The sequence below is a fragment of the Amblyomma mixtum genome, chromosome 10 (assembly GCF_055824585.1).
Source record: "Amblyomma mixtum isolate Tamu chromosome 10, ASM5582458v1, whole genome shotgun sequence".
NCBI lineage: Eukaryota > Metazoa > Arthropoda > Arachnida > Ixodida > Ixodidae > Amblyomma > Amblyomma mixtum.
Window position 1 is genome coordinate 169,602,890 of NC_143021.1, and position 24,958 is coordinate 169,627,847.

Here is a 24,958-nt window from a genome sequence, read left to right on the forward strand (position 1 = left end):
AAAGCACAGATAACCAATAACAGTACTAATACAGTACAATCTCAATGACACAAATCTCACGGGGCTGCAAAAGATATTCACATCATCAAAAAGAACAAAATCTTAAGGGGAGACGCAGGTCTTCAAATGAACACATTTTGATTATTAAAGATATTGAATTCGAAATTAGGGGTGTATACGTGTTTCTTCATCCTGTTTTCAAAGCACAATATAATTAGTTCCAGTATATGGCTTCAGACTGCTGTCCTTGTGATCACATCGTTACGTGTTTGTTGCTTTGAGTTGCACGCATGCCACAACACCATCTCGTGGGAAACTGCGACGAAGCGAGGTGAGTGGCTGCATGCATCAGCTTATATTTGCAGCCAACTGGTTTTTGGCCAGCAAGAGCCACGAGCTCGGGGGCGGACTTTGCGTGGCAATAATCTCACACTTTGTCCATTAAAGTTTCCACAACAAAATTTTGTGCCTGGGTCCCATTTTCTTGCTGTGCCGGTTAATCCAAATATTTCTGCTGTCCCAGTGACTTTGAATTAATGAGTTTTTACTGTATGCTCCTGCAATTTGTGTCCCCAGTCTTCCGAACTTGACATCCTCACATGAGACGGTGCATCCTGCTCTTTCCAATTAAAACTGCACTAGCGACATTACCTCAAACTAGTCTTTTCACTGCAATCCCTTGAGATCCGCAGAAAAATGTGCCTTAGCCTTTTCTACAAACTTCATTATCGTAGCCACTACAGGCATGCATTCATTACACAGCCATCTCATCGTTCATCCTGCATCAACTGCCCTTATACAGTACCCGTCAGCCCCATCAGTAATAAGGCCAATGCCCTTTAAGATTCATTCCTTCCGTGCACATTGGCCGAGTGGGGTCGCTTTCTGCCTGATGTCGCATTAATGCTAGACCACAATTTCATTACTCACAGATATCTTGCAGTTGATCCTTTTCCTGTGCACACAGTATGTGAAACTATGTATGTGTGTGTGGGCAGTATCTGTGGGCTCGGTGGCTGTGCTCCCGCACCAGTCACTAATCCGCTGATCTTCATCATGCAGGTGTTCGCCATCGCTGCCAACGCGCTTCTTCGCTGCTCTGCTGGCCCTTTCCCCCGCCACTGTGTTGACTACAGCACCAAGCTGCTCTGATAACGGCATCACATTCCTGCTTCCGCCCGACACCACCGCTTCATCCTGTCCGACCGCGCCACTTCCCGGTTTTCTGTTCCGTGATGATCAGTTGAAAGCCTCATCGCCAGTGTCATCACCTGCCGATACAAAAGTGCTGCAACCTCTGTCGCCGCTCTGTGGGTTCGGTGGCTGTGCTCCCGCACCAGTCACTAATCCGCTGATCTTCGTCATGCAGGTTGGTGACAAGTATTCTCTGTTTGCAAAAAAAACTAGCAACTATTTCTTAGTGCAGCTGCCAAGCCCACAGTGCTTTGTTCTCCTTGTAGCTGACTGCTGTAATGTTTTGCGTGCCTTGCTGCTCTTGGCAGGAGATGTAGAATCCAACCCAGGCCCTAACACTATCGAGGATGTGCTCGCTGAACTAAAAAATCTGTCTGCCGGTCAGACAATGCTCATTTCCGAAATACAAGGTCTCAAAACCCAGATCAATTCCACTGAAGTTGGTATAACCGGCTTGACTAAGCGAATGACCGATCTGGAGGCCCATTTCCAAGCTCTTTCGGATCTTCAGACAGATTTTGAATCAATGAAATCTAAGAGAGCTGGGATGGCTCGACAGATCGACATTCTAGATGTTCGAATAGAGGATGCAGAAAACCGCTCGCGTCGCCATAATCTTATATTCTATGGCATTCCCGATACTAACGCATCCGAAAATTTTGCAGGCTCTGAGGAAATAGTCATCAACCACTGCCTTCAGAACTTGAGTGTAACGATTAACCCTGAGAACATTGAACGCGCCCATCGCTTTGGCCGTTACAAATCTAACCACACTCGCCCAATCATCGTGAAGTGTACTTCATCTAAAATTAAAGATGCCATATTATCGAATGGTCAGAAATTTAAGGAAACTAACTTCAGCATCGGCGAGGACTTTTCCCTCAAAGTCCGAAATGCACGAAAGCACCTAGTCGCGTTCGCAAAAGAAAAGACAACGAAATTTGCTTTCAATTTCAAGACATTGCATATTGGTCCCAGGCACTACGTGTTCGATGAAACCACGAAAACAGTCAAGGAAATAGTAACTCGTCCCTCACAATCAGATTAGCAATCACCTCATCATGAACCGTCCAGAAACCGTACCACGAACGCTTCTTTATCTAGCCTCTCGCTCTCCGCTATATACACTAACATCCGTAGTTTTATCCCTAAGCATGAACTTATTTCTAGCCTTGTTTCGTCATCAAATAGCAACCTACTTATACTAACTGAGACTTGGCTGAGCGGTGACATAACAGATAATGAAGTACTGACTGATCTACCAAACTTTCAGGTTTTTCGGAAAGACCGTGCAGATTCACGAGGAGGGGGTGTACTCATTGCTGTCAGCCAAGATTTATCATGGTCCCTAATACAGGATTCACCCGACCTCGAAATGTTGTCGCTAATCTTAAACGCAGCACCTAACACAGTTTTACTCGGCGTTTGTTACAGGCCGTCACACAGTAGTCCCGATTTTTCCCGTCAGCTTAATAACGTACTAAGTGAACTGTCCACAAAGCATCCTAATTCACAAATGTTTCGCTTCGGCGATTTTAATTTTCCGAATATTGACTGGCATAACCAACCCCCACCTATAGCTAACAATGGAGAAACAAGGGAATTCTTAGAATTTTGCAACAACCTCAATCTTACTCGGGTAACACTTGAACCTACCCGCGTAACACAGAACTGTGCAAATGTTTTAGACCTCTCACCCGGACAGCGTACAGCCCGTTACATACCTACCTGAAATAAGCGATCACAGAGTTATCCACGCTAACCTTGTCCTTACGGCAAACCGGTGCCGCAAATGCCGTAAAACCATTCCTCTTTATGACAAAGGGAATTACAACGCCATACATAATGAACTTAGTGCGTTCCTTCAAGTCTTCTCGTCACGTTTCCATTCCCGCAGCGTTCAAGAAAATTGGTTACTGTTCAGAGACAAACTACAAAGTCTAACCAACAGATTCATCCCCCAAATTAGTTTTCGCTCCAATTCACAAAAGCCATGGTTTGCTAAAACACTGAAACGTTTGGAGAACAAAAAGAAGCGCCTTTACCGTTCAGCCAAGTCTCAGAAGATGCATAGCGCATGGGTAAAATATCACGAAGCTGAAAAATCACATATCATTGCTATTTCTAATGCCAAGCATACCTTTTTTCACTCAGACTTGCCGAATATGCTCACAAGTAACCCCAGAAAGTTCTGGCAAGTTATCAATCCGCATCATGCACCAGAAATAACCCTGACAGATCAATCAGGAGCAGTTTTGACTGATGCTGAGTGCGCCGCTATGTTTAACTCTGCCCTCTCATCCGTATTTACAAAAGAAACTGAAATATCATCATCTTTTTCAGCACCATCCTCGATGATAAGTGATGCTATGCCACCAGTTGTCTTCACGTCATCTGGCATTTCGTCCCTAATTGAAAACATGAAACTTTCATCTTCATCCGGTATTGACAAAATTAACTCAAAGCTTTTGAAAAATACCAAGGATATTTGTGCGCAATTTTTATGCTTACTTTTTTCACAGTCACTGTTAACAAGTCAACTACCACACGATTGGAAAAGCAGTAAGGTCGTTCCAGACTTCAAATTGGGTAAAAAAAATTTGCCGCTTAACTACCGTCCCATTTCCCTTACCAGTGTCCCCTGCAACTCATAGAACACGTCATCTACTCCAATGTCATCTTCCTCGACTGTCACAACTTTTTTCATCCCGCGCAACATGGTTTTCGGAAAGGTTTGTCATGCGAAACACAACTGGCCATTTTTATCCATGATTTGCATGCTAATCTTGACTCTAACCTACAGACCGATGCTGTTTTTCTAGACTATGCGAAAGCGTTTGATAAGGTTCCCCACAAACGCTTACTACTGAAGCTTTCATATTTGAACCTCCCCTCTAATATCTTTAAATGGATAGAAGAATTCTTGACTAATCGCTCACAGTGCGTCACTGTTAACAGCCACAATTCTTGTCCTATTCCAGTAACGTCAGGTGTCCCGCAAGGGTCCGTCCTCGGTCCACTTCTGTTTTTAATTTATATTAACGATTTTCCAACGAACGTATGTAGTAATATTTGAATGTTCGCCGATGATTGTGTAATTTATCGCCAAGTTAATACAGTCGAACCCGGATATATCGAATTATTGGCTATATCGAACAAACAGATTACCCCCTTGAAAATACTATGTAAAAGTATAGGGCAGTTGCGTTGTATATCGAATTCCATTTTCGCCGGACATTATATATATTGAACACCGCGCCGCGCCCCTGGAAGGTGCGCTTTCCCCAAAGACATTCCTGTCCGGTCCTCAGCCGCCTCAGCGGAGAACATTTCCGCAGTCAGTCAGCAGGCGCAGGGCCTTCTTTTTTTGTTCCCCCGTCTTTGGGTCCCCGCTCCTCCCGGCGTCAGTGGAGCTGAGCGAAGGGAGTGCGCGGCGTGGAGAGAGAGAGGTTCCTGATGTAGGAAGGGGGGTCGAGGCGCGTTCAACTGTCTCCTCTAGGTGAGGGAATCACCGCCGTTGCGCCTCGTTGGGGAGAAGGGATATACAGGATGGTGATGCAAAGGGTCCGGGTGAAAGGCAGGTGAAGCATGGCCCAGGGCAGGACAAGACCAGGGGAACACGGGTCTCAGGTAGGGAGAGCGAGTCAAACGCTGTCCGGAACAAGAACGGCCAGAGCCTGTAGACGCCGCGGTGGAAGCGGGGTGCGTAGCCTACAGGCCCGTTCACACTTGCCCACAAAAACAGGGACCTGTTCTCACTTGTTCACGCGCGGGCGAATCGGATCCGCCGCGCCACTGCTGTTTCTCGCTTTTCCACACCGCGTCACTGCTAGCGGCATTCACAGATATAGTGAGAAAAGAGCATAAATTTACGCTGTCTACGTACCATAAGCGTATGCATGCTTACGTACGTTAAATGCAGGCACATTCTCACTTTTAGTTCAGCTTATGCTAGCACAAACGCCAAAAAAAAACTCAGCTGTAGTGGCGCCATCTGGCTGTCAGGGCGGGAACCATCACTGTCAGCAAACCGACTCTGCTGTTAAGCCTAGAACTGGCGGAATCGTCACTCTGAATAAAAAAAAGAAAGCAAATTTGTCATTTATACGTTTTCTTGGAGGCGAGGTGAGAGGAAGTGAAATACCTGTGCCACATTTCTGGTCAGTGAACGCACTCAAAAGGGCAGCAACAACGAGAATTCAATCCGAAGCGGGGGGTCCGGCTTCGAAGGGCGCCGCCATGTTTGTCGCTGCGCGGCGGAAATGGGTCCAGCCCGATCGCCCTTGCCGCGCCGCTTTCCGCGTTGCTCGGCGTCAAAAGCGGCCGAATCCGCTTCACTCGCTGGATTTTTGAGCAAGTGTGAACGGGCCTTAAGAGCGGGCAGGAATGCGTGCTATGTGAAATTAGTTTAGAGCCGTGCTCGTAAGCACGTCTGGTCAAAAAATATGAGGACCAGTTTGAATGCGCGTCGTATTTTGTTGCGTGGTCCTTTAGGAAAGAGGATGTCATTCAAACATGCACATGGTAGACCGAGGTCGCGAAAGCCATCGCGAAGAGTCTGCCGTGGGGCATCGAAAGACTGGCAGGCACAGAGGAGATGCGCAAGCATTTCAATGGAACCGCAATTTTGGCAGAAAGGAGTGCCAGTGTCGCGAAGGCGGAAAAGGCGCTCAGCTGTCCAAACACAGCCTATGCGCATTCTAAGAAGAGTCGCGCACTCATGAATGCCAAAGTCACTGAAGTGAATCAGCTGGGGGGGGCTGCCTGAGGCGACGCGACTGTCGGGGCGCTTTCTGAGAATACACTCGTGTATAGTCAAGCGTGCGACGTCGAATGCGATGACGGCGGACGAGATAGGAACGTCTTCGTCGTGTGCAGACTTAGCTAGCTGGTCAGCCCGCTCATTGCCGCTAATACCAACATGTGAAGGGAGCCAGTGAAGGGAAATAGAGACGCCGCTGTCTTGGGCAGCGCGAAGTTTGCGGTCCAGAGCCCGGACGACAGGTAGATGGTGAACACGTTGCTTTAGGAGCATGAGAGCTGCTTTTGAACCGCATAAAATAGCGACGTGTCGAAGGCATGGGGTTTCCAGGATAGAATCCGCAGCTAAGTTAAGTGCAGCAAGTTCAGCTGTTGTGGAAGATGCGCGAAATGGAATTCGGCACTGCTTCGTTAGGCAGAGACTGGGCATGACGCTAGCTTTGCACCGAATTCGTCTGGACGTTGCCTTTTCTAAATTCTATCTTCATAAAATTGGTGTATCAAGTAGCCCTCTGTGCCCGACATGTGGTGTGCGCGAAGATATTGAACACTTGATTTGCCACTGCCAAATCTTTAATACTCATCGCAAGGCACTGTTAGGTGCTTTAGGACTTCGTCAGGACGACCCCGTGCGCCTGGAGCATGCCCTTGGACCCTGGACTGATGTAACTTCGGCTGAGCGAGGGACAAAAGCTTTCTTAGTTTTTCTAAGGGACACGGGTTTAGTGGACATACTTTGATAGTCATCTAAGGGACACGGTTTTAGTGGACATACTTTGATAATCATTGTGTGTGTGAGAGTGCGTGAGTGTTGAGTATGTTTGATGTCACTTTTTTTTTTTTTTCACCCTCTTCTTTCATTCTCACCTGGAGTAGCATGCCAGGCCTATAACCAGGCAGACCTCTCCATTATCCATTAAAGTCTCTTTCCTTCCTTCCTAGCTGCGGTGACATAGGAGCCGTTTTCAAGAACTGACCCATCTGTGTAAACATGCGTGCTCTCATGAAGCTCTTGTTCAATTAGAGCAGCGGTTTCTTGTCGGAGAGCACAAAGGGGCGTGTTCCGCTTAGCTCTAATGCCCGTAATGTCGACGCGGATGTTTAGAGGCCCAAAGCGGTGGGGGGGGGCATGGTAGAGCCGCCCTGGCAGGTGGGTCAGCGATGTGAGTATCGAAGAATCGAAGTGTGCGTCCCATTTTTGAATGCGGCGCTGCGAAGATGCGGGAGATAAGCAAATCCGTGCTCGATGTGTTTCTCATGCGCGCAGTCGCATGCAAAGCAACGCGCTGGGCGTGGAGGGAGACAGGGTAGGTTCCAGATTCTGCATATGTGGCAGCCATGTGTGAGAAGTGCGGTAGGCGCAAGCAAAAAGCTGCGGATTGCACTGCGCTGGTCAGCATCGATGGAGCGCCAGAGACGAGGTAGCAAATCCAAGTAAGGAAGGGCGTAGAGAAAGCGGGCAACTGAAATGCCATTGTAGAAGCGGAGTGCGAGGGTGGGTGAGCAGCCGTCGCCTTTAGCCAACAGTTTGTTAGCTGCAGCAGCCACTTGCTTCGCTTGCTTCCTTACGCGAGTCACAGCTGGGAGCCAAGAGAGTTTTGAGTCGATGGTTAAGCCCAGGTAACGAGCTGTAGACTTCCACAGTATGTTAATGCCGTCGAGTGCTAGGGGAGGAATTAGACTCCGCACATAAGGTCGAGGGTAGAAGACGAGGGCTTCAGTTTTGGTGGGCGAAAGGGTTAGGCCGACAGAGGAGAGGAAATCCCGAACAGCACAGAGAGCAAGTTGAAGGTGGGCACGAACGGCTTGTCCCTGAACTGTGGGACCGCGGCAGTAAAGGGCGATATCATCAGCGTATATGCAGACGCGGACGCGGAAACGGAGGTGAGGGAGAGATTGAATGCATCGCGGAAGCTTAGCCAGGACAAGGTTGAAAAGAAATGGACTAAGAACGCTGCCTTGTGGGACACCAGAAGTGAGGGAGCGAGGGGTGCTGAGGGCGTCACCTGCCTTGACTTGAAAGGAGCGGTCAGTTAGGAAGGATTGGATGTAGCGGAAGAGTCTTCCCGTCACGGCAAGAGAGCGTACAGCGTCAAGTATGGAGGCATGAGAGAGGGAGTCAAAGGCACTTTTGACATCCAAAAGTAGAAGATACGCGCCCTCCTTGTTGTGTCGAGCTTGCTCAAGAAATGCAACTACTTCAGAGATAGAATCTGCAGTAGAGCGAGAGGCACGGAAGCCGCTCTCTGTTCTGGTGCGAGAGCTTGGGTCGCTTTGGCAATCCACTCAAGGCGACTGAGTGCGAGGGATTCCATAAGTTTGCCAGGCACAGATGTTAGAGAGACTGGGCGGTAGGAGTGAATGTTGTTAGGTGGTTTGCCCTTTTTGAGAACAGGAACAACTGTAGCAGTGGGCCAGGCGTCGGGTAAATTTCCGCTGGCGAAAATGAGGTTGAAGTCTGCAAGGAGACGACCGCGTTCTTTAGTGTCTAAATTCCTTATCATTTGATAAGTTATTCCGTCTGGGCCTGGGGCGCTCCTACGTTTCCGAGAGGAAGGGGACGTTTCTAGCTCATGTATGGTGAAGTCTTGCATGCACAAGGCTAGAACATCGTCAGCTATATGAGCTGAGATGGTGGTGAAACGAACAGAAACGACAGGAGATGTCGAATGACTCACAGCTGGAGCGAAGTTGTCTGCCAGGAGGTTGGCTAGTGCAAAGTTCGAAATCCCAAGGGATACAGCGATAGCCCGTACTGGCAGATGTGGTGTTCTAGGGTTGAGAATGGCAGAAAGGATACGCCAGCCACGAGCAGGAGAGCCAGGCCGGTCAAGGGAGAGGCAGAGTCTGGCCCAGCTTTTGCGGCGTAGGCGCTTTGAGTGACGGCGACACACCACGTCCAAACGATTGTACACAGTCCAGTGTTCAGGCTTGTCTGTGTGTCGAGCTCTGCGTTGCGCTCTGCGACGGGCAGCGCGCAAGTTGAGAAGTTTAATGTCAGGCACTGGAGCACCGCACTGCACTGAGCACTTCACAGTGGACAACTTGGCACAATGAGAGATGTGGTCACAGAAGTTGTCATGGCTGGAACCCTCTGCGCAGAGGAGTCGAAATTGGGTCCAGTTCACAACAGAGTAAGTTTTTCTGGGAGGTAGAGCAGAACCGGGGGGGGGGGGGGGGGGGGGGTGATCTCGATTGGCAGCTGATCAGAACCCTCCGTGTCAGGAGAAGTGCACCAGTTGTAGTTACACTGTGGTGAAGCAAGGGTCAGGTCGATAGCAGAGGGGCGTTTGCCCGGTGCAATGTGTGTTGGACTACCGTCATTCAAAACTAATAATCCGCTGGTGTAGATGACATCACAGAGGCGGCGGCCGTTTAGTGTGGTAGAGCGGCAGCCCCAAGCTGAATTGTGAGAAGTCCCCGCAGTTGACTTGATTGGGAGTGAGGCGTGCGGAGAGGTGGGCGACGAAGCGGACGTCCCAATGACTGTTGTTTGGCCGCACATACACAATCGCAACGGAAGTGTCACAACCACTCATGCGAACTGTTATAGCGACTTCCAACTAGTAAGTCATTCACAGGAATTAGGGAATGGGGGAGAGAAGCACGCACATAAATTGCAGCGCGAGGAGAGCCAGGTGGATGAGAGGGGTCAATGCATGGAGAATCCGCGCACACATCACTCGCGCACTCCGTGGCACTGGTGTAGCACACGTAGCCAGGTAGGCTCACTTCTCCCTCTGCCGCGTAGGCCTCCTGTAGTGCGAGCACACTGAAGGAGCGGAGAGGGAGAGAGGAGGCAAGTTCTGCCTGTCGGGGGAACGACAGTTCCATTGCAGTATCCGCGGCCGGGGCACAGGTGGGTTGTTAGCCATTATGCAGGAGGGCCTGATGTGCGGCGAGAGCCGCTGCACACAACTGATGCGCTGGCGAAGACTCTGGGAGCCCTTCCATGAGAGCTCTTACTGCAGAGGAGAGTGCAGCGATGACAGTGTCACGCTGGTCATGCTGGGTGCGAGATGGTGGGGGGGGGGCTGCGTGCCCAACGACAATGTCGCGGAAAGAGGGAGCGCCCGAGGATGAAGCCGGAGCATAGTTGGGTGCAGCGCCAGCGTTTGTTGCAAGAGGGAGAGCTGCTAAGTTGCGTGCAGCGTCGTGAGAAGGTGTGGTGTTGTCTTGCACGTCAAGGATGGCAGTAGGCTTTTCATTGGTGTGACGAATGGCCTTGATAGCTTCTTGTCTCGTGAGAGGCTTGTCAGAAGAGGCGAAAAGGGTGGCAGTACGACGCTCTTCTTGCCAGCGAGGGCAACGAGGCTCAGTGGAAGCGTGCGTTTCCCGACAGTTTATGCAGTGGGGTTTCGGCGCGTCACATTGCGATGTGTGATGATCGCCGCCGCAACGCAGGCAGCGAGGTTTCGCGGTACAGGCTGCAGTCGCATGGCCCAGGGTGCCGCAGCAAAGACACTGTAATGGGCGAGGGAGGCGAGCGCGAACTGGGCGTCGGAGTTTGAAGAGAGAAACTTCTTCGGGTGGTTTGGAGCCGGAAAAGCGAATAATAATATTGTCACGGCTAGACAGTCGGGACGGCCAGGACACGTTTTACTGTGCAGCGTCAGGCAGCAGCGGACTCCCGAGAGGACCACACAGAAGAGACGACGAAGAAGAAGACACTGCCCGCCACCATGGCTAAGGCTAGCCAGAATAGCGGGGAAGGCAGTTCGGCCGGGAGACGGCGCCACGAGAGTGCCCACGAATGTGGCATTGCTCCCCCCTCTGGAAAGCGCCGCCCTCGGCGCGGCAGGTCGTGTGGACCGACGGCCGCTTCCCCGGGCACGGGATTTTGGCACACGAACACTTGCTGTTCATGGGGTGCCCGTGCAGAGGGGCAGTAGTCCTGGTGCATGGAGCAGTTCGACGGGCGCGGAATCCACTGGCTCGGCCGTCTTGATCTCGTATGCGAGGAGGCAGAGACAGCTGTCAGTCGTCTGGACATTTGCTACTTCCAGTGCAGCAGCACGCGGTCGTTGAGCGTTCCCGAAACCGAGGCGTGGGTACTCTGTCCGACGGAGTATTCAAGCGGCAGCGTGTTGTGGTTGGACAGCAGGGCGAGTGTGGGATCCCATAAGGCGGTTCTGGCCGACTACCATCTCGACAGGCGCGCACGCTGAACACCTTAGTCTTCGGCGCCCGCAGGTAGAGACGAGTGAGCTGCTATCGGGCGTGGTACAGCTTCATTCGTGCGACATGCACAGCTTCGGACTTTGGTCGTCGAGAGGAACGAACAGTTCCCTGAGGGAGAACTTCATAGTTTACCTCGCCAAGTTGGCGTATTACTTTATAGGGGCCAAAGTACCGCCGAAGCAGCTTTTCAGAGCGCCCTCGTCGGCGGAATGGGCTCCACACCCAAACGTTTTCTCCGGGCTGGTAAGTGACATCCCTGTGGCGATGGTTGTAACGGTGAGCGTCTCTTGCTTGTTGATGCCGGATATGTTGCCGAGCAAGTTGGCAGGCGGCCTCAGCTTCGTGAACAAAGCGGTCGGCCCCCACGACAGCGGAGTTTACACTACCAGGAAGAAGCATTGCGTCGAGCATAGTCGTGGCTTTGCGACCATGGACTAAGCGAAACGGTGTGAAGTGAGTCGTCTCTTGCAGGGCAGTGTTATATGCGAAAGTAACGTACGGGAGTACTGCATCCCAGTTGCGGTGGTCGTCGTCGACATACATGGAAATCATGTCGGCGATCGTCTTATTTAGGCGCTCACTGAGTCCATTAGTTTGCGGATGATAAGCCGTTGTTCATCGGTGGCTGGTGCCGCTGAGTCGCATAACTTCCTCTGTCAGCGCCGAGGTAAAGGCCGTCCCTCTGTCAGTTATAACGACCGTGGGTGCGCCATGACGAAGCACGATGTTGTGCATGAAGAAGGCAGCAATTTCCGCAGCTGTTCCACGGCGAAGAGCTTTCGTCTCACAGTATCGACTGAGGTAGTCGGTGGCGACCACAATGTACCGGTTACCCAGCGAAGACTCCGGAAAGGGGCCGAGTAAATCCATGCCGACTTGGTAGAAAGGAACGTGTGGTGGATCAATAGGCTGCAGTAGTCCGGCTGGCTTAGTCGGTGGTGTCTTGCGACGTTGGCACTCGCGGCAAGTTCTGACGTAACACTGTACAACTGCAGCAACCCTGGGCCAGTAGTACTTTTGGCGTATCCGCGCCAAAGTGCGGGAAAAACCCAGGTGACCAGAAGATGGGTCATCATGGCACGCCTGCAGGACTTCGTCGCGCAAGGCGCCGCAGGTACGACGAGCAGATAGGCAGCTTGCGTGGGGTGGTAGTTTTTCTTATACAGGACGCCATCGCGCAAACAGAACGACGACAGTCCACGAGAGAAGATTCGCGGTGGAGACTCAGCGCTTCCTTCAAGATACTCAATGAGAGGCCGTAGTTCACTGTCGTCTCTTTGGTGTTGAGTGAGGATGGACGTGGAGACGGCGCCGAGAAAAACAAGATCGGTGTCGGGATCAGCTCGGTTGTCCTCAACAGGAGCACGAGACAGACAGTCGGCATCACTGTGCTTCCTGCCAGACTTATAAACGATGGTGACGTCGAACTCTTGAAGGCGAAGGCTCCAGCATGCAAGCCGCCCCGAGGGATCTTTAAGGTTCGCCAGCCAGCACAGCGAATGGTGATCACTGACGACTCTAAAAGGGCGGCCGTATAAGTACGGGCGAAACTTGGTCACTGCCCACACAATTGCCAGTGGTGGAATAGTTGGCCTCCGAGCGTGACAAAGTGCGGCTTGCATATGCGATTACGCGTTCGAGACCATCCTGCCACTGCACAAGGACCGCACCGAGGCCGATGTTGCTGGCGTCTGTGTGCAGTTCAGTGTTGGTTGACTCGCCGAAGTGGCCAAGGATGGGCGTACTTTGCAGACGAGTGCGGAGGTCTTCGAAGGCCTGTTGTTGCTCCTGGCCCCAGGAGAACGGTTCGGCATCTTTCGTGAGGCGGATGAGGGGCTCAGCGATCTGGGAGAAGTTCCGCACAAAACGCCGATAATAGGCGCAGAGACCCAGAAAGCGGCGCACACATCGCTTATCGGTTGGTACGGGAAAAGCAGCGATGGCGGCCGTCTTATCGGGGTCAGGGCTAACTCCCTGAGCGCTCACGATGTGGCCCAGAAACTTCAGCTCCTGGAAAGCGAAGTGACACTTTTCGGGCTTGAGGGAAAGACCAGCCGAACGAATTGCGGCGAACACGGCACGCAAGCGCCTCAAGTGCTCTTCGAACGTGGCGGAGAAGATGACAACGTCATCCAGGTACACGAGGCAGGATTGCCATTTTAGGTCGGCAAGCACGGTGTCCATCATCCGCTGGAAGGTGGCGGGAGCCGAGCACAGTCCGAAAGGGAGCACCCGGAATTCGTACAGACCATCCGGTGTAATAAAGGCGGTCTTTTCCCGGTCGCGCTCGTCCACCTCGATTTGCCAATAGCCACTACGTAAATCTAGCGACGAGAAGTACGTGGCGTGGCGTAGCTGATCCATGGAGTCATCAATCCGTGGCAGAGGATAAACGTCCTTTTTGGTGACTTTGTTTAGACGCCTGTAATCAACACAGAACCGTAGGGTCCCATCCTTCTTCGCCACAAGAACAACAGGCGATGCCCACGGGCTCGTCGACGGCTGTATCACGTCGTCCTAGAGCATTTCTTGAACTTGCCGGCGAATGGCGTCACGTTCCTTCGAAGAGACCTGATAAGGCGGCTGGCATAACGGTCGCTGGTTTGCGTCAACAATAATGCGGTGCTTTGTGATCGGAGTCTGCCTGACCTTGGAGGTCGAGGCAAAACAGTCGCGGAAAGATTCGATAATGCCCTCCAGGCAGCGTTTCTGATGAGACGGGAGGTTCGGGTTCATGTTGGTCTTTATGGGAGTGGTCGGCGCCTCCACTAATGCCGGGATTTCGGACAACGCGTGCTGTCCCGCGAATTCACAAAGTTCTTCGAAATACGCAATAGCCGTTTTGCCAGGCAAACACTGAGGTTCAGAACCAAAATTGGTCACCAAAAGTTTGGTTCGCCCACTATTCAATTCAATAATTCCGCGAGCTACACACACTTGCCGACCCAGGAGCAGCGAGATGTTGGTTTCAGCGATGCCACGAGTGCTGGGGCTGTTATCGCACTCTACGGTAACAAACATGCTGGCTCTTGACGGGATCAACACCTGGTCATCACAGACGCACAACTTAGCCCTGCGTGGCACGGTATCGTCGTCGACAGGGCCTTGGGTGGAAAACGACACGATTAGCTCCTGAAGATTGATGACGGCACCGTACTCCTGAAGGAAATCCAAACCGAGTATGAGGTCCTTGGAGCACTCGGGTAACACAGCAAAGCAACCAGGGAAAGTAACACCGCGGATCTGGATTCGATTCGCGAAGTGCAGGCACCAATCGGAGTTACGACATGGCCACCAGCTGTCCGGATCTGCGGCCCAGACCAAGGAGTTAGAACCTTCCTCAGGGCTGTGGCTAACCGACTGCTCATTACAGAAAAATCGCCGCCGGTATCCACGAGTGCGGTAACGTCATGGTTGTCGGCGGATACCGAAATTTCGGCGGAAACCAGTCGGTCGCAGCGCGTCGTTGATGTCGTCGGGTCACGTCGTCATTGATCGGAGCGTCGCGGCGAATCTTCGGGTGGAGGCTCTGGACACGTTCCAGTAGCGGCGGCCCTACCCCCGGAGGACGCCGTCTTCAGCTTTCCCGATGTGGGGACGCGCCTCTGAACTGGCCAGAGGACGACAGGCGACCGGGCGAGGAGAACCGCCTTGGGGATGGCGATCGGGACTGGCGTCGCTGCGGGGTCGAGGACTGCACGTTATCAGCCAGGTACAGCTCGATATCCCATGGTCTTTCACCGTAGCGTGGTCGAGGTGCGTCAGGTGAAAACCCCCTTATACCCATTCTGCGGTAGGGGCAGTGACGGAGGATGTGGCCGGGCTCCCCGCAGTGGTAACAGAGCGGTCGATTGTTTGGCGTACGCCACACGTGCGCTTTGCGCATGGGGAGCCTGAACTCCTGCGGCACGGGTGGTACTGGCATGGCAGGTACTGGCAGGGATGGTACTGGCACGGGAACGACGGGGGAAAAGGCTTGCATCGCTGGCCTAGGACTTCGTAGTGCTTCGCTGTACGTCATAACGGAGGGCGCCGGGTGTGGAGCGGGAGGTGGCTGCACAGCTCGTCGGATTTCGTCACGGACCACGTCTGTTACGGCAGCGACACTGGCCTGTGGAACTTCAAGGCGAAGTTTCGCCAGTTCCTCGCGAACGAGGCTTCTTACAAGCTCCCGAAGCTCCTCGGCGGGCAGCGACGTAGGCGTGTACTGGGAAGCGGCTGCTACGGTAGCCTGACATCCGTAGTGCGCGCCTCGTTCCTGCAGAGAGCGCTCGATACCCGTTGCCTCCCTTGTGAAGTCGGCCACTGCTCTTGGCGGGTCACGGACCAGTCCGGCAAAGAGCTGCTCCTTTACGCCGCGCATTAGGTGGCGCACTTTCTTGGCCTCGGGCATAGCAGGGTCGGCTCGATTGAAGAGACGCATCATGTCCTCAACGAACATGGTGACGCTCTCATTTGGCTGCTGCGACCTGGAGTGCAGAGCGGCTTCCGCCTTCTCTTTTCTTTCACTGTTGCCGAATGTCGCCAGCAACTCACGCCAAAAAACCTCCCAGGTGGCAAAAGAGGTCTCGTGGTTCTCGAACCAGATCTTTGCCGAGTCTTCTAGCGCGAAGTAGACATTCCTCAACTTGCGCTCACCGTCCCACTGGTTGAAGGCTGCCACACGGTCGAAACTGGCCAGCCAATCTTCAACGTCTTCAAACCTGTCTCCGTGGAACGTCGGCGGTGACTGGGGCGCGTGGAGCACGAACGGAGCGTCAGCTCCAAGACGTTGAGTGGTCTGGCTACCAGTGGTTGTTGTCATCTTCCGTGACGGTTTTGTCAGGCCGCTAAACTCTGGCTGTAGGCCTAGCAGGCGGCGGCTCGCTTTGTGCACGGGGGTTGTGTCTACGCCCTGCGAACTGGCTTCAAAGGCGTCTTCGGAGTCAGTGTACATGGGACGTTACCCAGCCGGCTCCACCAAATATGTCACGGCTAGACAGTCGGGACGGCCAGGACACGTTTTACTGTGCAGCGTCAGGCAGCAGCGGACTCCCGAGGGGACCACACAGAAGAGACGACGAAGAAGAAGACACTGCCCGCCACCATGGCTAAGGCTAGCCGGAATAGCGGGGAAGGCAGTTCGGCCGGGAGATGGCGCCACGAGAGTGCCCACGAATGTGGCAATATCGTCGCCGCTTCGGTAGCAGCCTAGGACAGGGATCTTGCTTTCAATGGCTGCAGCAATTTCTTCGTCTGTCAGGGTGCGGTCGACGCGGAAGATGCGGCCACTGCAGGTGCGTCCGCCAGCTTCCTTGGTGCGAACTTGGATATTGCAAATGCTGTCACTACCGAGCAGGGGTTCGAGATCAGCCGTGGGGTGAGCGTCGATGGCCACGATGTTACGGTGGAAATTAACGCGTACAGCCTTAACTCCGGGGAGTTTTGATAGCTGCGCAGCAATAGCATCTTTAGTTGTGCCAAGATAATTGACCATTCTGCCGACAGGATGAAAGAGAATGGTAGGCGCGGCAGTTTTCTTGCGGTGCTGGGAAGGTTCCGAAAAACGCGAGGCGCTCGGAGCGGCATTGAGGCCAGGTACAAGTTGTTGGGCGGCTTGAAAGCGGCGTTGTTTTTTGCGTTGTGGCCTGGCGTTTGGATGAGAGACGGGCCTCATTGTAGCTGAAGGGGGAGGGGATTGCCCCCAAGAGGGAGTGGGTCCGTCGCTTTTGTTGGGATTTGCGAGGGTGGTGCGGTTATAATCGTCGACCATGAAAGCGTCTTCAGTAGTGGATGGGGTTGTTGAAATAGGGGCAACACTAGCGTTTGGGTCGCTCCTTTGTGAAGAACCTGAGTCAAGAACGCCTGTGTTGACGACAGGGTTGGGAGCGAGCGCAGAATGCTCTTGCGGGCCCTGTGAGGGCGCGTTTGATTCATTGTAAGTGCTGCCGTGGCTAGCAGTTGGGATGTGACGCGGCTGGGGAGCCTCGTCGTGTGTTTGAGCTGTGTTGACAGCTTGTAATGGCTCACCAATGTTGGCTGTAGTGAGGCCGCCAGGCGTGGTGCTGTCGAAGCGGCGCAGCCTGGCAGGATCGGGTGTCTCAGGCACATCAGCGCCAGACACGCCTGCTGCGAGGATGCATCAGGGAGGCCAGGTGAGCACTCACATGTGGGTCGGGCAGCGCCTCTTCCTGGCACTGGGCGGTGGCCCGCACTTGAGCCGGGTGGATCCAGCAGGCGGCCGAGGCTGTTTGTTCGCCTACGTCGAGATAGGCGAATGCCATCTTCGTCCAGCTCGAAGAGGGCGGCGTCGTCTTGCATGTCTATCCAGACGATGTAGGCAACACAAAGAAAAATAAAAATAGAAACACGGGGACATGACGTCCAGCCGTGTGGGGATAAAAATAATTAAATGAAGCTAAAAGAAGTTAAAATAAAGCTATAAGACTATACTGGATGTGTGCGAGCACGAACGGAACGGTTCGAAAGAAACCGGCATCGAGACGCACGGCAACGTTTCCAAGCCACGCTTCCTGGAAAAAGGAAGAGAGAGAAAACGGTCGCTCGTGGGTCTGGGGAGAAGAGAGAGCTAAGAAAAAAAAAAGAAAGAAAGCGAAGCCCAGAGCGCCGATCTTTCTCCCTGCTCTTTCATTTCCCTCTGTCGTTCCTTCGCAGCCGCGTCGTTGACTGCCGCTCGCATAGGCTTCGCTCGGACCGCTCCATCTGCGCCTCGCGTGTTTTTCTTGTGTGTACCTGTGTTTCAACGCGCGACGTGAAGCAGGCTACAGTAGCCAACTGTTTTGGCAAGGCAGGCCTTGAAGTGGCCGGAGATGAATGTCCGGAAGATTTAGATGACGATAAGTGCTTGGACCACGCGTTTCGCAACTTGTCCAATTTTCCCGGCGCCGTTCCGTCCGAAGTGACTGACAGCAAAGTTCAAGCGGTAGCCGACCTCGCTGATGAGGACATTGTGGCTGGAATAGCTGGCGTTCAAGACGCCGATTCCAGCGACGACGAGGGCAACTGCGTTGTCGAAGAAAATCGCCCATGCACAGCCACTGAACTGGCGTCAGCGTTCAGCCTGATTCGGCGCTGTTGCGGCGAAATGGAAGGCACTGGGCTCTCGCACCTGGACAGCCTCGAGAAGATCGAGACCAGTGTTTTGAACTTCGTTTCCCAGAGGAAAAAGCAGCCCAAAATTAGTGGTTTTTTTTTTTCCGCGATATAATAAAGCGCTTTCACATTGCGTGCCCATATTATGTGATTCGCGGCTGTTCCAAACGGTAAGCCACAATTTGTTATGATTGGGAGTGCAGTTTTAGCCCATATATGTATATCGAATTTTCACTATATAGTAGTAGTAGTAGTAGTATGTTTATATGGCCATATTATATACAATATGCCCTCGAGGTGAGGCTAAAGGAGGTAGACCAAGCATGCCTCCTGACAAGGCCTACACCCCGATCAACACATCATGGAAACGGGGGCCGAATGGACAAAAGATAAAAAACAATGAGCAAACATGATCACAATAGAAAATAGTTAATGATAGACAATAACAAATATCAGTTAACAATAAACAAAACATTTCATAATATGCGCATTAAAAAAAAAAGCAGAAGACAAACACACACTCAAAAAACTAAGTTATTTCATTTCATTTATTTTCTCCTTAAGGGCCCGAGGGCATTACATAAGGGGGAGGCGAATTAACATGATGTAAAAAATCTTGAACGTGGAAAAATGTGAAGAGCAAAATACAAAATACAATGAAGGCAGGCAAAAACAAAAGCAAGAAAAAAATACAGTAAAAAATGCAGACATACATCTAAGTCAAATAACAGCAAACAAGCAAGCGCAAGAGAAACAAAATTATGCTAAGGCGCAGAAATGCAACTAAACTAAGTAACAAAAGAGTACAAAGGGGACAGTCTATTCAGGATGGCTGAAGTTTTAGCTTATTACGGAATTGTTTTCTGTCTGTGCATTCGGCTATGTTTTCGGGTAAGGAATTCCATAAGACTATTGCATGAGGGAAAAATGAGCTACTCATTGCAAGGGTGCGGTTGGAAATTCGTGCTAGAGACTGGCTGTGGCTTAAACGGGAAGATCTTCGTAGTGGTGTTGTTAGTAGCTCATGTCTGGACCGTGGGTGATAATAGAATGTGTGAAGAAGGCACAAACGAGATATGATGCGGCGTGATGCGAGGGACGGCAAGTCGAAGTCTCTTTTCATTTAGGTGACGCTGGAATTTCTTGAATAGTTTGAGGTGATAAATCGTGCTGCACGGTTTTGAATGGCTTTGAGGTTAGCGGCGAGGTATGATTGTGACGGGCTCCAGATGGCTGATGCGTATTCAAGCTTTGGTCTGACGAATGTGAGATATGCTAGCTTTTTAATGTCTGAGGATGAGTCGGGGAGACTACGCCGCATGTAGCCGAGAACGCGTGAGGCTTCGGAGCAAATGGTTTCAATATGTGTTATCCATGATAGCGATGGTGTCATGTGCAGGCCAAGATATTTGTATGATGATGTGTAGGCAACGGGTGTAGAGTTGAGGTAGTAGGTAGTCTTAATCTGTTTGCGAAGGGGGGAAAATGTCATGACTTTACATTTTGTCGTGTTTAAAGGCATGAGCCATGTTTCACACCAAAGTGAGATAGCGTTTAGGTCTACAGAATTAGCTGAAATTTAACCGGGGGGGGGGGGGGGGGGGGGGTTGAAGAATTGCCAGTTTTTTCTTAAATACACACTGTAACTTTCTAAAGCAATCTGAATAAGAGACTGGTAGGCATTACACAATGTTATAATTTGATAATCGGTTGTTTGTTTACCATAATTTGTTCTGGGTCTTGCAGTAGATAGGGCAACGGAACGTAGACCATACGCAACGTTTCTTGAATTATAAGTATTAGAAAAAGAGCTAAAGTCATGCTTGACTTTATAAAAAATGTGAAGAGCCGAACTAAAATTGTATGAATGAAGAAATTGCGAACATGAAATGTGTCGAAAAGATTTGCTTCAACAGATGAACTTGAACTTAATAAACGTAGAGCTCTTTTCTGGAGAGAAAGCAATTTGTATGAATCAGTTTTGTTGCATGTACCCCACACTAGGTTGCAATACACCAGGTGAGAATGAACAAGGGCAAAATGTAAATGTTTTTTAACTTGCAGTGGGAGGAGATGTCTAACACGATAAATAACATAAATAGATCTGGCCATTTCTAGTCTAATGTAGTTTATATGATCAGTCCAACCCAAATCGCTGCGAAAAAACACACCAAGGAACCGGCAACTTGCTCGATGTTAAAGTCATTAAAAGATAGTTTGATGTGATGATCTAATGGTTTGTTTTTTGGATGGAAGAGCATAAACTTTGTTTTGTTTACGTTTAATTGAAGTTGATTAACATAGAGCCAAACCGCTAACTCCTCAAGCCAGGCATTACATTGGTGTTCAAGTACTTGGAGACTGGAGCCGGAAAAAAAGACATTAGTATCGTCGGCATACATCATGATATTAGGAGTTAATGGAATGTTTACAATGTCATTAATATAGAGAATAAATAAAAGTGGTCCCAAAATTGAACCCTGAGGGACACCGAATTTTATCATAACCAAACTGGATTTTACATCATGAATCTGAGTGTACTGTATCCGTGCAGTTAGACAACTTTCCAAAAGTGAATTTGCCACTCCACGGATCCCGTTAAGTCTTTAATTTATGGAGCAGTATTGTATGTTGCACAGAATTGAAAGCTTTGCGCAGATCAAGAAAAATTCCAACAGAAGAAAGCTTAGTTTCAAAATTGTTAATTATAGAGTTCTTAATATCTAACAGAGCAGATTCTGTTGATTTACCGGCCTGAAAGCCATCCTGTTGGGGGCAGATAAGATGTTTAGCTTGTAAGAAATTGTTTAGTCGCCTATAGAGTACACGCTCAGCTAACTTCGAAAACAGAGGCAATACCGAAATAGGACGGTAATTATTTGGGTCATTTTTGTTGCCTCCTTTGAATAAAACGGTAACGCGGGCGACTTTTAATTTGCTAGGGAATACACCAGAAAGTAGCATTCTGTTACAAATAAGCGTAAGAGGACCAGCAATAATATTTACAGCACATTTGAGAGGAAAAGCAGCAACTTCGTCATCTCCAGGTGAGCAGGTGTTCCTAAAAGAATTGATGATAGAAACAACTTCATCCACTGAAGTAGGGGGCAGAAATATAGATCCAGTACAGCAAGAGGGTAAGTATGAGTCCACAGTCCGAGTTGAACGACAGCTAGCAGAGGGTCGGTATGCTCCGGCAGCTAAAAAGTGTTCATTCAGCATATTGGCAAGTGAAACTCCAGCATAATTCACCCCATTGACTTTCAGCTCAGAGGGGAGATAATTCTTCCTGTTCCCTATAATAACGTTAATACCTTGCGAAAGTAATTTAAGATTGTGTAAGATTGACGAAAACTTATTAATATAGAAAAAAGATTAAGCCTTCTTTAGATCTGAGTTTAATTTATTTCTCGAACATATCGAACTATTTTCCGATCCCCTTCAAATTCGATATATCCGGGTTCGACTATAACGCCTCTGACCAAAAATCTCTTCAAGACGACCTTAACCGCATTCAGGAATGGTGCGCAAATTGGTTAATGGAACTTAACCCTCATAAATGTAAAATCTTGTCCTTCACGCGTAGCCGCAACCCGTTTCATTTCCCATACGTAACAGCTAATGTCCCTGTACACCCGGTTTTATCGTACAAGTATTTAGGCATTACCTTGTGTAGAGACTTGTCCTGGAGCACGCACGTTACAAACATAATTTCATCTGCTAATAAAACACTCGGATTTTTAAGACGTCATCTCTGCCAAGCCTCTCAATATGTAAAGTTATTAGCATACAAATCTCTTGTTAGACCAAAATTAGAATATGCTTCACCCATTTGGGACCTGCACCAAGCTTAGCTTATAAATACACTCGAATCAGTCCAAAACAGAGCAGCCAGATTCATCCATTCATCGTATTCTTACGACATCAGTGTACCAGCGTTGAAAGCGGAATCCGACTTATTGCCCTTATCGCTTCGTCGCCGCACTGCCAGCCTTTGCTTGTTCCATAAATTTTTCCACAGTTCACTAGGCCGTGCACCCTACGTTGTCCCTCCAGCCCGCCTATCTCCTCGCACTCATCATCCTTTTCCCGACCTCGTGCGCGTACCTGTGCCGCATCATTTTTCCCACCCAAGGGCATCGCAGCCATCATGTGCTTGCCCATAGTGTCGCCAGTCATGTTTCTCTGTGTCAGCACTGGCCGACCAAAATATATGCACCCACCCCTTATGTAACACCCCTCGTGGGTCTTGTAAGGCAATGAAATGAAATGAGCCACCAGGGCACCCTCCACTCAGTGGCATGCAACAGGAGCATCCTCAGGGGCATCACTGCTGTCCCCCACAGAGAGAATAGGACGACAGCAATAGAAAGGGGAGAATAAGAACGACATAGGAACAGTAATAGGAATACAGAAAAACAAATACAAATAGCAAGAGAGAAAAAGGAATAGGAAAGGAAAATTTAGTGTGCCAATTAATGACTGCGCATGTGATAGCACTGCTTTGCGCCCCGCATACGCAGTTGCTCAGTTTGGTGGCGGTGCACTGTAGGCATGGCTCCATCTAAAGCACTTCCTTCTGCTTCTCCGTCGGCTACACCACAGCCGTGACCAGCGGCAGAGAGAACAACGGATCAAGCCGGTCAGCACAGGCAATGACAGGAAACCAAGAAGGCGCTGGCGGAAAGCACCGGAGGATATGTCGCTTTTGAATTGACCAGCTCTACAATGAATGGTTTACTTATGGCACTGCCGTACTGACAACCTAATTGTTTCATATTAAAAGAAACATATACGATCGATATCAGCGACGCCTTAGCAGCGAAGCTGGCGTGCAAGCAGATCGAGTCAGTCATGTTGCAAATGTAAAACTAGCTTGTATCGCAGTTATTACTCCTACCAGCAACTCTGTATAGGTCAGCGATCCTCAAGGAGAATTCATTTTTGACATTCCTGCATCCCAGCACTTATTACTAGCGAGAAGAAGAAAGTTTAGCCGGATCACTTCTTTGCACCCCAAACCAGAGTGGTCCGAGCCTTGTGACAATGATGAGCCGTGGTTCGACATAACCGCAGTTAAGTTTGGCATCCGCAGTTAAGCATAAGCACATTTGGACTGCCCGTGTGACCGCAGGTCAGCCAACAGGCGGCTGCCGCTGCAATGCTGACAGAGCAAGATCTGCACGTGCCACCTGTCAGACAGATGGCAAGTACGATCATCATGGGCTAGACTCAACATCGTCGACAAATTGCAGCAGCAAGTTCGGGGTGCGATCATTACGCAGGGAATACAAAAAACAGAATTTCGCCAACAAAATTCGGGGGTCCGATCATTAGGCGAGTGCGATCATTATGCGTTAAGGAACAAATTACCCCATTAAGGAACAAAAATCCTTAAGTGTATGGTTTGATGAACATCTATCGTGGGGCTCACATATAAGCTGGTTATGTAATGATCTTTCCAAATCCGTAGGTATTATTAAAAGAATAGCCTGCCTAATTCCTCTTTGGCTCAAACAACAGTTATACAAGGCCCTTTTTTATTCAAAACTCTGCCACGGGATCCTGGTGGTATGGGGAACAACAACAACGAACTACAACAAGCTAATTCTTTTACAAAAACGGATTCTTCTCAAAAATTCCGAGCGCACGAGAATGAAACGACGACTGACAGAAAGGACGCACACCACAAAGCGCCTTTGTGGGGTGAGTCCTCTCTGTCAGTCCTCGTTTCATTCTCGTGCGCTCGGAAATTTTGAGATGTGTAACCAACTAGCCCGCCAGTTCGTCTTGAGCAGATTCTTCTTACATACAGCAATTACCATGGCCATTACGCAGATCTTGCAACAGCTCCATTATTCCAGCGTTATTCACTTCTTCGCGCCAATAAAATTAATTATAAGAAGCTTCTGCATACAGTACGCAAACAGAAATTGTTCTCTAAAACATGCAATCCCGATAGATCTCGGCACCTTCTACGCGGAAACATAAGGCTCATGCTGAAAACAAGAACAAATTGTGGAAAGCAAACATTCTTACATAAGCCAATTGAAATATTAAACAAGGTTGAGGAACTGGTAGATTTCACCGCTTCATTGGGTAGTTTCTGAAAAGAGCTTACCGCACTGCTACTGGCCGATGTTGTTTCCTTTTCTTGATCACTGTCATTCTGTTCCTTTTCTGTTTGTTTGCATGTACGCATATCCGTTCCCAAAATGAACATGTAGAGTGCAGCTGTGCTATGTGTGCATGGTGGCTGTGTAATGAGTATTAGTATATACAAGTGCAACATGTGTGTGCCTATGTAAATTCTGTACTTTTGCCATTCAATATGTACTTCCTTCTGTTATCGCAGCTGTCGAAACTGTTTGACCTTTCGACAGGTACTTGGTGCCAGTCTCCACTCATGGTGATGAGAAATAAATTTCAAGTTCAAGTTACAGTTCAAGCTTGCGATACATGACCAGGCCACTTAGGTAAGCACCCTTGCATCTGTTGGTAATGGTTCAACTCCCGTGTGACGGCTTTATGACTAGCTGTCTGGTGCTACATCTCACGCAGATTCGAAAGCAACCATCCCCATACGTGAGCGACTATTGGGATGCCAAAATCATGGACCCGGAACCAGATCACTCGGAAAGCACCTGCGTCATTCTAGAGAAACATATATATATATATATAGTCGACTCCCATTAATACGAAGTTCACGGGGATCGCAATAAGCTCAGAA

The 24,958-nt window shown here is 50.0% G+C and overlaps 2 protein-coding genes across 7 annotated transcripts in view; both read right to left on the reverse strand.

The window, feature by feature from the left end:
* LOC149327703 (ubiquitin carboxyl-terminal hydrolase 8-like) overlaps positions 1-24,958 on the reverse strand; it is a 269,416-nt gene that overhangs the window by 203,846 nt on the left and 40,612 nt on the right. The gene's annotated exons all lie outside the window — the stretch shown is intronic.
* On the reverse strand, positions 9,610-17,436 carry LOC149327707 (uncharacterized). Its single transcript, XM_089563483.1, has 3 exons — positions 17,331-17,436; positions 17,146-17,244; positions 9,610-10,553 (listed from the first exon to the last, which is right to left on the reverse strand). The coding sequence occupies exons 1-3, from the start codon at positions 17,434-17,436 to the stop codon at positions 9,823-9,825; spliced, it is 936 nt and encodes a 311-aa protein (XP_089419609.1). The 3' UTR covers positions 9,610-9,822.

Coding starts and splice junctions, on each gene's coding strand:
- LOC149327707 (XM_089563483.1), bottom strand. CDS start 17,436: ATGCAAGACGACGCCGCCCTCTTCGAGCTGGACGAAGATGGCATTCGC. Junction 17,245..17,330: donor GCTGGATCCACCCGGCTCAA/GTGCGGGCCACC, acceptor GCATCCTCGCAG/CAGGCGTGTCTGGCGCTGAT. Junction 10,554..17,145: donor CCTCACTACAGCCAACATTG/GTGAGCCATTAC, acceptor CTGCACAGTAAA/ACGTGTCCTGGCCGTCCCGA.